The sequence below is a fragment of the Pteropus vampyrus genome, unplaced genomic scaffold (assembly GCF_000151845.1).
Source record: "Pteropus vampyrus isolate Shadow unplaced genomic scaffold, Pvam_2.0 Scaffold36, whole genome shotgun sequence".
NCBI classification, from domain to species: Eukaryota; Metazoa; Chordata; class Mammalia; order Chiroptera; family Pteropodidae; genus Pteropus; species Pteropus vampyrus.
Window position 1 is genome coordinate 4,338,321 of NW_011888817.1, and position 17,076 is coordinate 4,355,396.

At 39.2% G+C, this 17,076-nt stretch overlaps 2 protein-coding genes and 1 long non-coding RNA gene across 5 annotated transcripts; 1 reads left to right on the plus strand and 2 right to left on the minus strand.

Moving 5' to 3' along the window:
- Window positions 1-2: 2 nt before the first annotated feature.
- SYF2 (SYF2 pre-mRNA splicing factor) lies at window positions 3-5,588 on the minus strand. Its single transcript, XM_011357621.2, has 7 exons — window positions 5,445-5,588; window positions 5,088-5,198; window positions 2,926-3,051; window positions 2,326-2,443; window positions 1,907-1,997; window positions 1,038-1,136; window positions 3-312 (listed from the first exon to the last, which is right to left on the minus strand). Exons 1-7 carry the CDS (start codon window positions 5,469-5,471, stop codon window positions 147-149), a joined length of 738 nt encoding a protein of 245 aa, XP_011355923.1. The 5' UTR covers window positions 5,472-5,588; the 3' UTR covers window positions 3-146.
- A 2,524-nt stretch (window positions 5,589-8,112) lies between these two features.
- Window positions 8,113-10,079, plus strand: LOC105290675. The gene is made up of 2 exons (XR_002779726.1): window positions 8,113-8,225; window positions 8,333-10,079. It is a non-coding gene; the product is annotated as an uncharacterized LOC105290675 (long non-coding RNA).
- A 2,378-nt stretch (window positions 10,080-12,457) lies between these two features.
- Window positions 12,458-16,559, minus strand: RSRP1 (arginine and serine rich protein 1). 3 transcript variants are annotated; one of them, XM_011357622.2, is made up of 5 exons: window positions 16,370-16,559; window positions 15,571-16,150; window positions 14,832-14,983; window positions 13,486-13,569; window positions 12,458-12,916 (listed from the first exon to the last, which is right to left on the minus strand). In XM_011357622.2, the coding sequence occupies exons 2-5, from the start codon at window positions 16,091-16,093 to the stop codon at window positions 12,797-12,799; spliced, it is 879 nt and encodes a 292-aa protein (XP_011355924.1). In that variant the 5' UTR covers window positions 16,094-16,150; window positions 16,370-16,559; the 3' UTR covers window positions 12,458-12,796. The 3 variants fall into 3 exon arrangements, 1 of the variants encoding a protein (XP_011355924.1); XR_895749.2 differs by having other exon boundaries at window positions 12,834-12,916; window positions 13,486-14,172; window positions 14,405-14,983; XR_895750.2 differs by lacking the exon at window positions 12,458-12,916 and having other exon boundaries at window positions 14,405-14,983.
- Window positions 16,560-17,076: the final 517 nt, after the last annotated feature.

Genomic DNA, 17,076 nt, shown 5'->3' on the forward strand with positions numbered 1-17,076 from the left:
AAAAAAAAAAAACCATTTATTTTTAAATGCTGAGTGGGAAGGCATAGACTGAATCCTGGTTTACCAGTATAATTTTGAAGATAACTTCAAACTGCTGGCAAAAATTTTCACTCCATTCTCAAGCTTTTAAGAACAGTTCCTGAGGATTAGACTGCTGTTCCTCTTTCCAAATTCTGTTTGATTTCAGCTGTGTATTTCCCGTAGAATCTTTCTGCCTTCTTGTTGAATTTGGCATTCCTTTCATTAATGTAGTCGATATCTGCATCGTCATTATAAGGTCGTCTCCGACTATATTTGTCTCGTTTTTCAATTCTGGGACAAGGAAAAATCAATTTACAAAATTCATGTTTTACCTTCTTTTTTAACCTTAATAAAACATGGCCAAATAAGTTGATAGAATCAGTACACTTAGAACAGCACACTTTCAGGGCTGGGGGGGTCATTAAGATCAAGTCTTAATTAACAGCACTACCCTGGATAAGAACCATGAAATTCAGCAAATATACAAACTCATCTTCAGAATGCTTCTAAAAGAGCAATGATAACATTGTTAGAAACTGAGCACATGAAGTATTAAAAGATTACAATAAAATACATTAATAATAACCACAGCTAATATGGAGTGCACGGTATGTGACAGACACTATTCTTAAAACTTCATGTGTATTAACTCCTAAAATATAAATTATTCCGCTCTGCCTAGAATTCACCCCATCAGTATAAAGAAACACAAATGTAACAGAGGTACATTTACTACATTACTTCTTCAAATCAAATAGCAGAGTGACTGTTAAAGTTCTTAAAGAATAATTTTCTTTAGACCCTTTCCTGCTTCAGTTATAATTCAATTTCATCACTATATTCCTTCTCCATTCCAAATCATATGGATTCAACGCTTACTTGCCGTCTGTCCCCAAAACCACTATAAATGCTAAGTCAGAAATTAACAAGTATAATATCCATCTACTCAATTCCAAGCTCATTACATTAATTTTGCCATTAAGCATTTAAAATTTCAGGCTGCTCTGAGTACTTACTGTTTTTCCAGATCTGTGACCATCCTATCAATTTCCTGAGAGGAAGGCACATGTGTTCCATGAAGAAGACTGTTGGACGTTGGGAAAAACTCTTCTCCACTGAAAAGACAGCAAAATGGACTTTATAGTAACACTACAAGTCCTCCACATTTCCAAATTTCAAACTAAACAACCATTCACGATGGCAGATAAAATACATATACGTATTTCCTGTGGAATCCTACCTTAACTTTTTGGAAAAAAAAAAAAAAAATGCAAAATTGGACCTAGGAAATCACCTACTCCAACACCTTCATCCTACAGATGAAAAAGCCAAGGACCAGAGATCAAAGGACTTGCTTCTAGGTCTCCTTACACTAAAGCAAGGTCAACAAACTCTACCACGCAATTTTGCAAACAGTTTTATTAGGGCACAGCCACAGCAATGTGTGTGTGTGCTCTATGGCTGCTTTCACATCGCAACAGCAAAGCTGCATAGTTGTGACAGAGACCATATAGCCCACAAAGCTTAAAATGCTTACTACCTGGTCCTTTACAGAGAAAGTTCACCCATCCTGGCACTAAGGGCATTCTGCCTCCTACATTATCTAAGTAACTATGATAATCTGGGTGTTAAAATACTCAACCCCCAGTCTTAGAATGCCCTGCTAGAAAGATAACCAGGCGGCTGGCTTACTTGCTGTGGGGTGAGCAATAAATCATGTTGTGAAGACCAGAAATCATTCTTAGACCATTGGTGATAACCCATACCTAAGCATCACAGTATGTTTGTATTTATGTATGTGTGTACGGATGTATATATACACACACAAATACACCTATGTCACCTCAAGATGAAATAAAAGCTTGTATTAATTCTGTCAACTTACTGCTTTTCTCTCAGTCTCTCATATGTTTCCATGTCAGGTTTGATCTGTTTGGTCAACCGATGATACTGGCGTAACTGGGCAGCCGCATAATCTAAAAATAAAATAAGGATCAGAGATAATATACTTCTTGTTTGGTCATTACTTATCAGAGAAAACTCAAAATTATTAGAAGCAATACAAGCTAGGCATAGCCTCTATCCTAAAGATGCTAATTAATTTTACCACAAAGAATAAAAAAACCCAGCTGACTAAAATACAGCCTTTCCTTCTGCCCTGTGAGACATATTTGTATTTTTTTGGGGTTTAGGTCTCTTAGAGAATACTCCATCAAGGGGTGGGTATATGCTTTCACAAACCGAAAACACTGAAAGTAATGTTTATCTAACAGGCCCATTCAATAAAGTAAAAGCTAATTTTACCTGAAAATCCAAGATCGGGGTTTTTCCTCTTCTTTTTCCTCTCCCATCTTTCTGCATCTTCTGCACTGATCTCCAGCAACTTCACTTTCTCATAGTCTTCCCCTCTTGCTGCACATTCCTAAAAAGAAAGGAAAAAAGCTGAAACCTGCAAATATGATAGAAGCAATTATTTGATCTTTTATAAATGAAAAATGATTGAACAGAGATATCACGTGATAGTTTTAAAATAATGATTAACATTCAAAGAAAGATCAGGAAACTGCTATGGTATATAGTAAGCACATTGATTTTAAAAATAATACTTATTCAATGTTTCTTAGGTATCAGACTCTGTTTTAAATGTTTTACATGCATTGACTCATTTAATTCATAATTAATCAACTCAAATAATTATTATAGTCCCCATTTTACAGATGAGAAAACGGAGGAAAAGGAGGTTAAATGACTCACCCAAAGTGTTACAACTAGTAAAGAGCAGAACCAGGATCTAAATTCTGGCAGCCTGGCTCCACAGCCCGTGTACAAAACCACCATGTTCTACTGTCTCAAAACAGAAAGACAGAGTAACCCACTTTTGAAGACAGCAGAAGAGTCCCTAACCTTTTTCTTTTCTTCCTCCTGTAGTTCCCATTCCAAACGAGCTTTTTTGGCTTCCCAATTTGCAGGTAACTTAAGTCTTTTATCTTCTTCCACAACTTCCTGGTGATTTAATTTACGAGCTTCATTCTAAAACCAAAACACAAAATGTTTGCTAGCTGAAACATGAAAATGGATCCAAAATAATCTGGCCTTCTTCCAAGGCCAGGTAAGGGGACCCCATTTTATCCTAAAAGCAACACAAGGCCATCAAAGGATTTTAAGCAAGGGAACCACCTAATCAGGTTTGCATTTGTACACAGTCAAGAAAAATGTATTGAGCTGCACCGGTTTGCTGCTCAAGGCCTGGGGGTTAACATCAGCTTTGCCTTTGATTAGCTGTGTGGTCCCTTTGAGCTAGTCCTTTAGGGCTGGATGGGACAAGATTTCACAAAGTAAAGAAAGAACTACTACAGTGGCACTTAATATTTTAGATGGCATGAAATAATACTTTCTTATCACACAATAAGAAAGATGTTCTACTCTCAATTCTCTTTTAATCCTAATCCAAGGAGAAAGCTTCAGTTTGTCTAAGGCTTTAATATCTACCTTAGTATCTCTAATCTTTTCCAAGTCCACCCTTTTTTTTAACATATTTCAACAGCTTACATTATAGCAAAAGAATGAAATTGTCCATTTGAATTACTCTATATAGAGTCTGTTTTAAAATAAATTTACCTGTATAAAACAAAATTAATATATCATCTTAAGGACAATTTAATTGAGATGTTTCTTAGTCACAGGCTGGAGGCAGTTAGTCCAGGAAGTCATATCTCCTAATTTCCAACCACATGTTCTTTACACAGTCCATCCAAGTAAATATTTAAGTGTTCGTTTAATTCCTTATAAGGTTAACTCTGGGGTGGGCAAAGAGAGGTACTCCTCTAAATTACCATCCCCCATACATTCTGAGCTCTGGCAATGCCAGTTAAAGACACCAAGAATATAACTATAGTCAAACAAAGTTTTGTTTCTTGCACTGAAGAAGACAGCAAACCATGGAGAACTGTAGGTATTTCAGTGAGAGGGTGTTAGGAGGGGCTAGTTACAGGATTTGGGTTTGTATCAGGTGACTGGAAGGGAAAGCTTCAAGGAAACATGTTTGTGCTCTGTTTTGGCAATGTCAGAAAGCCAGAGCCTCCTATGATTGTGTAGCTTACGTTTTCATATAGGAGGCAGGATTAATGGACTAAGACTAATGCTGCATCTGGTAATAATAGTAACTAGTATTAGCAGAAGAAGGGAATGTGTGGTCATTTCTGTGGTTTAAGTAATCTTGCTGTTGTCTCACTCCAACAGAGTTGGGGTTTTGTGGAACCACGGCCAATCTGTCAGGTCACTTCAAGTTGAAATAGTAAAGGGCTGCTTTTTTCTTTCTCAGTTCCAAGTGCAGCCAGTTGTTTGCTAGACTCATCTCTCGTATTTGTTCTCCCCCTTTGCATTTGTTTCCTCTGCTTGGCTATTTTTCCCCCAACTTCTTTGTCTGATAACGACTTGCTCATCTTTCAAACAGTAATTCAGCTGTCACCTCTTAGAAAAAGCACTTCCTGGAGCCCCAGGAACTGTATTAATCTCTCCTCTTCTGCATTCCCAAGGCACTTTGTTCTTAACTCTAGCATGGCATTTACCACAATATAACTTCTAGCTATAAAGTTGTCTCTATTTAAAAGCAGAGGTTCTTCCTTAATCATCTGGTTCCCCACCAACTAACTGAACCACTGACACTATAAACTTTCAGAGATTTGCTGAATTGATTATTTTTGAAGAGGTAACCATCTCTCTTTTTAACACTGGACAAGTTTCTTCCAGTCTCTAGCTCTACATATTTCCCTAGGTAAAATGAAGAGTTTGTGAGACTTATACAGTAGGGAGACTGTTAGTAACAGAGAATCCCAAACCTAGCCAAGATAAGTTAAATCAGATGTGGGCGGGAGGGTGGTTGGAGCGAGCATGTGTTATTTCCAAAGTGATTCCAGTGTGCTGCCAGGGTTGAGAATCACCAGGTTAGATCTTTCACCCATCTCTGCAGGTCTCTCAGGCGCGCTGGTGAGGCTTCCCCGTCCCTCTACAAACGCGCACAGGCCTCGCCAAGTGACAGGTCTCAAGTGATCTCCGGAAGTACTCACCCGCTTCAGATGCAGCTCCCGGAATTTGCGCAGTCTCTGCTCGCGCTTCTGGGAGGTCAGCTCCTCCGCCGCCGCGAGGGACCGCTCCTCCTCCGCATTTTCCACCAGCACCTGCGGCAAGAAGGACTGGCTGGAGGCAGTGTCCAGGACTTCAGGGACTATCCAGGCCGATTCCTGACCGGTCCCGATAGGCCGGGCCGGGCCGGGCCTCCATTGCCGACCCCGACCGCACAGTGTCTGCGCCTCCCTGACCCGGCACCCAGGCATCTTCTCCACCTCTTGCCCGGCTGTCCCCCGAAGGCTGCCCCCCGAAAGCCTCCCCTACAAAAGCCCCTGGGTAGAGCCGGTGGCACTTACCTTTTCAGCTAGAGTCGCAACCGCCATCACAACCTTTCCCTCCCCACTTCCGGCAACATCACAGAGCGCTTCCGTCGGCCTTCCTTCCGCGCAGCGGATAGATAGTAATAATCTACTATAATCCCCGCCCCTTCCTGGCAGCTTCAGGGGCTTGGGACCAATCGCTGCTCCTTTTAGCAGTGAGCTGTTTTCGATTGGGCAGGACTGTGCGCAGCCGCAGAAGGACGCAGAGGCAAGAATCGGGAGGAGGGCGGCGGAACTGGGAGAGGAGGGCGGCGGAACTGGGAGAGAAGGGCGGCGGAACTGGGAGAGAAGGGCAGGGAAGCACCTGGAGCGGGGTGGCTAAGGAGAAATGGCCTAACCCGAGCCTGGGAGACGACAGTCACTTCAACTGCGTGCCGCTCCCTTGAGCTGGAAGTGCGGTCCATTTATTCCTTATCCTCAGTTTTACCTACTCCGAGGTAGTTCTCCTCGGACTGCCTTGTCTCACGTAGGCCATTAGTACTGTCATACGGCACCATTTTAATTTTCTCAATAGTGTAAGATATTTGTTCTTTTTCCATTTACCCCATCAACATTTTAAACTGCAGGAGAGCAGACACGTCTCATCTTGTTTACTCTTCCGTAAACAAGGAAACTGCCAGAATGAATAATAGTACTGAAGTTAAGATAATTCAGTAAGGTGCTGGATACAAGAGGAATATATGAAAATTACTTTTTTTTCTGCACTAACAACCACTAATTAGATGTAGAAATGAAAAAGTAATCCCCAAATAAAAAGATACCTAAGTGTAAAATTTAAATGGCACCATGAAGAAAAATACAAGATAATTTGAGGTGCAAAAAATTAAATTGGAAAAATGAAGTTTTTTCTGGTTGGAAGGCAATATAAAAATAATATCACAAGAGTATCTCAAATGAGTATAAATGTAATGTTATTCCTATCAGAATCTCAATGGGTTATTCTGTTTAGGGAACTGGAAAATAATAGCAAAAATCTAAAAGTTCAACACACTATATTGGTGAAACTGAAGAAATATAAATTCATAAAATCCAGTGCAACCTTTAGGGAGGACAATTTGGCAATATCTTTAAAAATTACAAAGGCATTTACTCTTTGACCCAGTTATCACACTTCTGAGAATTTATCCTACAGGTACAATTGTGCGCAGGTATAAAAACGACTTATGTACAAGATCGTTCATTTCATACATTTTTTGTAAAAGCAAAAAATTGGATACAACTCAAACGTCTGTCAATAGAAGACTGATTAAGTTACGGTACATTCAGTGGAACTTCATGAAGCTGTAAAGGATGGGGCATGTGTCTATATACTAATTTTGAAAGATCTCCAAAACATACTAAGTATAAAATGCAAGGTGTAGAACTGTGGTTATAACATGCTATATTTACAGGAGTAGAGGGTAAGGTTAGGATTACTAAGTATATTTTTGTTTTGCATAGAGATCTGAGGAGGAATAGGCAAGAAGCTAATATAAGTGGTATTCTGGAGGAGATGTTTATTATATATAATATTTTGAACCATATAAATATTTACAATTCCAAAATTAAAAATTAATTTTAAAAGTTTGTGTAGAAGTCTACAACCTTTAAGAAAAGTTAGTCAACAATATTTATTAAAATTATATGAACCCTTTATCTCACAGGTCCACTTTTAAGAATCTATCATACAGTTTCTCTGTTACTTTCAGGATACAGTGTGGTCCTCTTGCATGACCCTCAAAGAAGACAAGATTTGTTTGGATTTATTTTCATGTTTCAGCTGACAAACATTTGTGTTGTAGTTTTATAATGAAGCTTGTAAATTAAATCACCACGAAGTTGTAGAGGACAATAAAAGACAAATTACCTGCAAACTGGGAATCTAAAAAAGTTTGGAATGAGAATTGCAGGATTAAAAAAAATAAGTACAATTCAGCCATCTTCATAAGCTGTGGATTCAAATATTATTCTGTGTTTTGTTGAGGCAGTAGGTAGAATGGTAGTTGACCATTCTGGCTCTGGTTTCCTCATCTGTACCTGAGAGCTGTGAGAATATAATATGTAAAACATTTAGAACAGTGCCTGGCACACAAGCAATAGATAAAAGGCTAAGTAAGCTACAGTAATAACAGTTCCAACGATAAGAAATAAAGCTTATTAGTTTCTCATGTATCAGTCCCTGGGTGAGCAACGCAAGTAACAGGGACAGCTCTGCTCCATTGTTTCTCTGCCATTCCCTAGTGCATTGTTGGTGTCTCTAAGTGGGCAAAGCTAGGTGGTTCCAAGTTCCAAACAGCAGGAAGGGGAATGGTGTGGAGAAGGCACAGCCATGGTTTTGAGGTCTGGCTTTTGAAGCAGCCCTCATCACTTCTATATTTTGTTGAGAACCTAAGTCATCTGGCCTGATCTAGCTGCAAGAGAGGTTGGGAAATGGGCAGCCATGAGCCCAGAAAAGAGGGGAGAAAGGATTTTGATGGATACCTAATGTGTCCACTACAACTATTTTTGGTGTTAAGTGTTATAGAATATTACTTCTTACAGATCATAGGAGGTTCCACAATTTGAACTTAGTCAACTTGTAGTCTTAATGGATGTCTCTAGGTCTTTAATTTAAAAGGGATCAAGGAATTTTATCAGGTGATAGAGCTGACTTTTTTCCCTTTTAAGGAATGTGCAGCAAGAGAGACTACGAGAAAGTGAAGTTGCTAGAGATCAGTGAAGATTCGAAAATATGGGAGAGGAAAAGGAAGAGGAAAAACCCCAATCTGACATTTTCAGGTAAAATTGGCTTTTACTTTATTGAATGAGGCTGTTAATGACCCACTTAATAATAGGTTTAATAATGCCCCAACATCTAAAATAATCTGTGGTTCTTTTATTTTTAGATTATGCTTCTGCCCATTGATGCCACTATCATTGGTTGACCAAGCAGATCAAACCTGACATGGAAACATATGAAACACTGAGCAAAACCAGTAAGTTGATGTGATTTAATAGTATACTCTGTATGTTACTGGGAGGACTTAAATTTAACAGTGCTGATTCTGGAGCTTTGCTTCGTGGCCTTGGATCCTGGCTCTATCACTTACTATGTCACACAGTTTTTCTCACTCAGTTTCCTAATCTGTATACAGAAAATAATAATAGTGCTTACCTCATAGGATATTGTAAAGATTAAATGAATTCATATACTGCACTTAATGCTTGGCATTGTTAGCTATTATCATCATCATCATCATGATTATGACTTTTACTATTGTGCCCCTTACTTGTGGAGGATATCTACTTTCATCATGTACAATAAGCAATGCTAAACCAAACTCTTTCCCTAATTATATGACAGGTAGTCTGCTTAAATCATGACTATTTTAATAGCAATAGTATAGCAGAGTGGAGAGAGCTATAAATTGTGCAGAGCACAGAGAGTTCTCATTAAAGATCTTCCACTGTATGAACTTGGTTGGATAAGTCCAGTAGCCTACTGGTCCTCAGCTAACTCATATAGGCATTGGAGTAGATGATTTCTCAAAATACCTTTTTCGAGTCTAAATTCTATTTCTCGAAATCAAGTATAATCCCAAAATTTTCTATTTTTGACCACTAAACGTTGTTTAATCTGAAGGTACAGGATCTTTGGAGTTACTAACCACCTTGCTCTTTCTCAGCGGAGAGTTCTACCCAACACCTAACAGTCTTCTTCATGGAACACATGTGCCTTCCATAGAGGAAACTGATAGGATGGTCATAGATTTGGAAAAGCAGTAAGAACTACAAATGCAACCTAAAGTTTTCATATCGATTTCATGCCAAATGACAAAATTAACTTTACAGTCTTGAAGTGTAGCAACTTGACAGAAATTAAGGAACACTTGAAATATTAGTTTGAAGAATGGTTTCACTCACCACCACTTTCATTTATATTTGTTTTGAATGGGATAATTATTAGAATCAACAAAGTATAAAAATTCTATCAAAATAGTGTGTATTATTCCCCTCATATTTCAACGTGAACCTGTGTTATTTCCCAAACTTCAGCCAGATCATCGGGCAGTACTGTTAATTTATAAAATGAAATTCAAGAAAGTTCATTGAACATTTCTTTTTGTAGAATGGTTTTCTAAAGACGTTGCTTTCAGTCTTAACTATGAAGACCAAAAAAGAAAGCGGTTTTTAATTCTGTGTATGTTTCCATTACAGAATTGAAAAATGAGACAAATTTAGCCAGAGATGACCTTATACTGACGTTGCCGATATCAACTACATTAAAGGAATGCCAAATTCAACAAAGCAGAAAATTTCTATAGGAAATATATAGCTGAAATTAAACAAAATTGTCTTAACTGTCTAATCTCCTTCAGGAACTGTTTTGCCAAATTGTACCAGTAAGGCAGGACTGTCTCTATCTTTCCTTTTATAATTTAAGTGTTCTATTAATGTCTGTGTATTTTCATGCCTATATATTTATTACTTTTTAGAAAAACTTGCCTTGTATTTTTGTGTCGAAAGTGTGTGCTTAATGTCTATGCCGTCGGTTTTGAACAGAACTGTTACCGATTTATGTATTTATATTTTTAATCTACAATATACTCTAACTTATGAGTTTGCTTTAAAACAGTATGCCATGTTAAATCATGTTCACATCTCGATTGCATTATTCTCATGCTGGATTTAATCTTATTTTGTACAGTAACATGCTATACAGGATTGTAGTCTAGGAACAATAGGCTATACCATATACCCTAGGTGTGTAGTAGACTATACCATCTGGATTTGTGTAAGTGCCGCTCTGTTTGCACATGATGAAATCACCTAACTATGCATTTCTCAGAACATATCCCTGTGGTTAAGCAGCACATGACTATCTTGTCCAGATTATATAGTAACAGGGTATTACACTTGAGCAATTGTATCCCACTTACATAATGACAGTCAGTCTAGGAGTATGCAGTTTTCTGTATTACAAAGCCAAACCAACAAGGTCATTAGACATGGATGGATTATGAGGAAAGAAAGAAAAGACTGTATTTTCAGGATACTGGGAAGTAAAGAGAAAATGAGTCAAAAGACGTAATACAAATCCAAGAGGAAATAGGTAAGTCTCAAGCATGTTAATGGGCTGAAGCTGATAGTGAAGGCAGCTGACAAGAAAGCTCCCTATAGAAGTGAATCTTAGAGTGGCACACATCCAAAGCAACTAGCCAACCTAAGGGGTTTGAAGTAGTCACTTAGCTGTTAAGTGGCTAGTATGTAAACACAGGTCATAATCAGAGTGGGTACTTTGTGACCAGCTAAGTGAAGGTGAAAAAGATTTTAGTAGTCAAGTTTCCCTTAAAGAAGTCCTTAAGTTCTGCAACTTTACTGAGGTTACCAACATGGTACTCTGCTTAACCACATTTTCAGTTACAAATCTTAAAACCAATCAGTCCTGTTCTCTCTTTGCTATAACCAGGCATCTACCAATATTCTCAGGTCTGAAAATAAAAACGAACCTAACCACATACTTACTTACCCCTTTAGGAAAATATTACCCTCCCAATAACTCATTGTTAACTTAGATGTGAAATGAACATGTTTACCCAGAGCAGCAATCCCTTCTTCCAGGAAATTCCCCTTATTCAAATAAGTGCTACCGGCTTGAGGAATAAGAATGTGACCAAAGCTATAAAAATAACAGGAACTGTATGTTTAGGAATGTAGATATCTAAGTCATTGTTCATTTAAATTCTTCATTGGGTCAGAACTTTAGAGCAGCTCTATCCAATAAAACATTCTATGACAAAAATACTATTATCTGTAATTTCCTATAAGATAGCCACTAGCCACATATAGCTAATGAATACTTGAGAAGTAGCTAGTATGACTGAGGAACTAAATTTTAACCACATGTAGCCAGTGGCTACCTTATTGAAAAGTGCAAGTAAAATAGTGATGGCATAGCTTTAGTTAATAGTAATTTATTAAGTCCCACTAGAAGACCTTCACCATTTAAAAAGCCGACTTCTACTTAAAATTTTAACTTCAGCCTGCTCATCTATTCATTTTTTTGGTGTCCCTTCCCTGATTTGTTTTGCCGCTGATCTTCTGGCCATCGTCTCTCACTTGTTATCCCCGCCTATTGGAAATTTGTTATTTTTTAAATTTAAGAAGCTGTTCTAGATGGTGGCAAAGGAGGAAACCGTAAGAAAAACATACCCGTTAACTATAAAGATGGTTGTCAAAACAAACACTACTATAAAACCTTGTGCATGTTTTGTCCACTGGAATTTTTATTCTTTGTCTAGGTTCTACCAAGATATATTTTGTTGCTAGGCCCAAGCAAACAGGCACAATAAATTCATTAAGCTGGCTGGCATCTTATGTTCAATTCGAACATATGATCTAATAATTCAAATAACACTTGTGAAGATTAACCTAAAAATGGCTTAAATCTTTCTAGATTTTTGGTGTCCACTAATAGGTATTAAAGGACAAAACTATTGTCTGTAATTAGTCTATTTACATCAGCTGTCTAAAGCTTTCAGTTTGTAGCCAACACTCATTTTTAAAATTTTATGTGCTTAGTTCCTTCCCAGCTACAGCATTAAAGAATTTCAAACTAAAGAGTTTTTTAGAATAAAGTACAATAAAGATATGTAACTAAACCTCACAGATTTTATAGCTCAATGAGGCATTTACATTTCAGCCTCTCTGGCTGAATTACCTGCCTGAAGCTCTCAGTGTAACTCTTCCAGGAGCACACTATGCCAGTATTCCATAAAACTTAGGCCAGACTTTTCAAATGTTAATATCCACATCAGCCGGGAATATTAAGATTCAGGTTCTACTTCAAGTCTAGAATGGAGAATTGAGATTCAGCATTTCTCACACACTCTCAGGTAAGGTCAGTGAGCCCTGTGCTGTCAGTCCATGGATTTCGGATTAGCAAGGCTTTAAACAACACACACCTCCTTATTCTTCTTTATTAAATAAAGACTCATATATAATGTATACACAATAAAGTGAGACTAAAATAAGAAAAACAAAAATTTTATTAATACATATATACAACATGAACACAGTTTAATCGCTGTGTCTTAGAAATTTTACTTCTATATAACCAATCGCTATTACATAAAAGATGAAGTGTATTTACAAGACTCCCACCTGTACGAAACCCTCTGGTCCATCTCTATTATCGTACATCTGTAAGAGAAATCTAAAATGTTATTTAAATGTGAAGTATTTACTGTCTTTTGGTGTTGTCTGTAATTCAGTAATTACCATTAAATTGCTCACAGTAATGAAATAATGCTAGAAACAAACTTGCGATAAAGTGCATTTCAAGTAACCTTAGCCATTAGTCTTCCTTTTCAAACAGGTTTCCACAAATCATATGGACTTTTTTTCTGTTCTATTTTTGGGGATCCTGAGGAGATCTCTTCAGCAGTAGCTTTAGCTCGTTTCTGAAGCATTGGCTTTGCTACAGAATTCTGTAAGAGAATAAATTAAGTCAGCTTTCCAGACACACGTTGTATATACTCAAATATTTGCTTTTTACAAAATACACTAATTCAAGATTGAAACTTGAAATACCAAATTCAAAACATGGACCTCATTTCTAAACCTGATTCAATCAAACTGTTAGGCCAAGAAACTACCAGGTAAAATCAGACATATGCAAGGCATATTACAATAGTGAGGTGTTAAAATAGTTTTGAGACTTTCGTTTTTTCAACCCTTAGCTGATTTTAAATATTCAGATTACAGGGTTTTGAGATTTTTAAAAAAATATTCCAACAATTTAAAAAATGTAAGAGAACATTTAAAAATAATGGCGAAATACTGAAACCAAAAATGAGGACTTGAAATATGTAAAGAGCCTATTACATTGGTCACTTGTAAAAGTGGCACAAATGAAAGATTAATTCTATTTGTAAAGTGGCTTAGGAGGCCCCAAATTATCACCGCAAAAATCAATAAGCCTTCCAACAAAAATATAAGCCCACATAATGACTATGTTTTAAGTCTAATTTTTTAGTCAGTGCTTAATTATACTTACATTTGAGCTAAAAGCTATAGTTTTTTGCTGGGAAGCCTTTTCATTAGGATTTTTAGTTCCATCTTCTGTTAGCTTTCCCGATAGCTAGACAGGTAAGAGAAAATACATTTTTTTAAAACCATACCTTTGGTTTACAGTACTATATACAATGTAACCCAATTATAAATTTAGTTGTAGAGACCCACATCAAGTTGGATATAACCATATAGTTAACAGTCTAAACAACACTGTACTCTGCTGAGCACAAAACTGGTCCAATAATAGGCCTAAGACATTCTTCCCCATAAAACAGTATTGTATTCCCCGATAACAGTTCGAGTAACTTTGAAAGTTAAAGTCATATCAGAAAATAACTAGTTTCAAAGAACTAAGGCATTTGCCCGCTGTAAACCTAATCATCTGAAAAAGCAACTCAACTAAGACTCTGTCTACTACTACGACTTAAGTATATCCATTCACATATGGGCCTGAATGACAGGTTCATCTAGACAACTTTCCTGTTTTAAGTGATTCTATCAATTTCTAACTACCTTTAAAGTTATGAATTTTATCCTTTGTGTTTCACATAATCAACTTTAAAAGCACAGTGCAATTTGCCAATGCATATCCTGCATATATTTCTGGAGAATTATAACAAACTTATCTGCAAGTGAAGCAGGCCTCTTCTTCTGTAATCTCTCAAAACATCTGGAATATATTGCATATATTATGAAAGGGACATCTATCTATATCACAGATGCCCATCATTACAAAGTGTACTTTAGTTTCAAATTGTCTTTAGTATCTTATCCAAATAGTACACTATCCCAAGTTCTAGCATGCACATGGATCTATCAACGAAAAACTAAGCTTTCAGTGTATGAACATAAACTTCAAATTAGTTAAAACCTCTGATGCTTATGCCCATGTTATCAATTACCAACAGATTTTCTTCATCAATGTCTGGAGACCTCATTCATGATTTCTATAAGACAGAAATAAAGCAGATAAACTATACTGTATGTTGAGTACAGAATTTGTGGGAGCAAAACGCTGCAAATGAAAGCTACAAACACTCTGTAAATAGTTACGAAAACTTGGTAATTATATAGAAATCACCAAAACACCAGCTACAATTATGAAGGTAACTAATACCGTGTCAACTCAAAATAAATTTCATTAATCTCCCATTTTCGAGGGAGGAGACCACCTCTTGTACTGTCAGATCTGCTTTTTTGATTTTAAGAAATTATATTTAGCAAGCTTTCCAAAAAGTAGCCTAAAGTAAATCAAATAAAAATGGCTAGTCAGATCTTTCTGGCATTAGCTTTCAGAAGATTTAGTCTGAATAAATCTAGAATACTTACCTCAAACTTTGCACCATTATTTGGTACAGCTGTTCCACAGTTTGTTTCTTTAGATACAAGAACAGTTCTGAGACTAGGGGGCAATTCAAAGTTGGCTGTTCCTAAGGCTTTTGCTGCATTGGCTTTTGCTATTTCTAAAAGCTCCATTCGATCTACAAAAGAAATACAAAATACACATTAAACCTGTAATATTCCCCCAAGAGGACTCAATCACAAAATAAGCTTGTGTTTTATTTTAAAAAACAAAAATAAAGATGTTATCCTTTCTGTTGTATGATCCTACCGAAGTTATTTGTTTTAAAACACTAGAACAAAATCCAATTTTTTCAGTAATACAGTATTAACTTTTTAAAAGAAAGTACTTTTATATTATTCTTCTTGTTCAATTAGCAGGAACTTAGAGCCAGCAACTAAGTCAACCATTTAGAAGACTCCACTAAAAACTGCCAGCCACCGGAAGTAAACGTTACTTCCGCCCCAAACATTTAATTCTACAACTTAACCGCAAGGAGAAATAGCGTACAATTTAAAAACTAAGCGTCAACTAAAGTGTGGTTTTAACTATTAGCCTGCAGCCCACCCTCTCCTTCCAAGGAAAATATTAACAGATTTCAGGCACTAAAGAAAAATATTAAAACTACAAAACAACTCTGGTTCCCTAGCCTACTCATACTGTCTATGCCACACGTATAAAAAGATATCAGGAGTTAACTGCGCGCCTCTACGCGAATCGACTTACCTTTTTCACTCAAGCGAAAGGGCGTTGGGCTCCGCGACCTCGTCTTGGATCTCGCACGCCAACTCCTGGGCTCCTCCGGGTACACCGTGCGACCAAAGCCGTAGGAGCGTCGCCCCCGCGTTATCGCATAGGCTCTTCGGTAATACGACCGTCCCCGAGAACGGGACCGGCTGCGGGACCGGCCTGGCGAGGGAGACCCGTAGTATCTCCTGGAGGAACCGGAGCGCCTCTCCCAGTAGCCGCGACGGCTGCGGGATCGCGACCGGCTCCGCGAGTACGACCGCGAGTATCGCCTGTACTTCCTCTGGTGGCGCCTTCGGGAACGAGACCTGGACCTGGACCTGTTCCTGCACCGGGGCCGGCTCCGACTCCTGGACGACCAACGGCTGGAAACGCTGGAACGGGACCGCGAGCTCCTGTAAGAGCGGCTCCGGGTCGCCGAGGACAGCCGGCTGGACCGGCCCGGCGTCGACTGGGGCTCCTGCGGCGAGCCGGGCCACATGTCGTTCACGTAGTTGGACATCTGCGCCTGCGGTTGAAGTTCCCTGGCCTTTGAGGATCCTTACCCAACACTTGGTTCCTAAAAACAAAGGGGGAAGAGGAGTTTAGTCCCGGAAGTAAAGCCCGCGGGGAACGGCGGAGCCCCAAGAAAGCAAACCAACCGCGCCAAAAGCGGGCACCAGACACCATCCTTCCCGCCCGCCTCCAGGCCCTCGTGGGGCGCCGCGCACGGGCCCGCACTCTCCCTGCCTTCCCCGCTGAGATTTCTGGGGGTCCGCCCCGTCACCGAAGAACTTACCACAGGCCGCCGACGCCTCACGATGAAGAGAAAGTTCCACGGGACGCCTTCCTTTCACACCTGAAGACGAAGAGGGGCTTTCGCTGCTGCTCTGCAGTAACGTAACTTCAAGCAACTCCTTCGCTATCCGGACGCGAACTGACCCGGGCGGCGGCTGACGGGTCGAAAGTACCAGAAGCTGACGTATAGAGCATGCGCAGAGGCACGGGCGCGATGGGCGTGGCCTCCCCGCCCAACTGCCGCTCTTCCTTCTCCTCCCTGCCCCCTCCCAGCCTGTCGCAAAGGCCTCTAGGATGCGCATGCGTGACCCAGCCGTGAGGGCGGTGCTGCTCCATCCGGGTATCTGGCTCTCTGTGACGGTTTTGTTTTCTCAGATGAACGGGGAGAGTGAGGTGACCCCGGTGCGGTGCTTCGTCGGGCTCTCAGGCATTCTGCAAGGCTAATCCTGACTGGGTTGTTGCCTCCACCCTCTGGGCAGCTGCAAACTGGCCTGTGCCTCCCTAGACCCTTCTTGGCCACTTCCTCCTGTTCTATGTCAGGCCGGCTACGGGAGAGAGAAGCCGCGTCCGGACTCCGCCAGGCTGCTGGACTGCGCGCCTCCCCAGGGCGTCACAAGATCCCTGAAAATGCAGTATTAACTTAGAAAAATTTTTTACTTCCATGTTCGGCTAGTCTGTGGAAGAAAGGTGGAGACAATGCAAAGACAC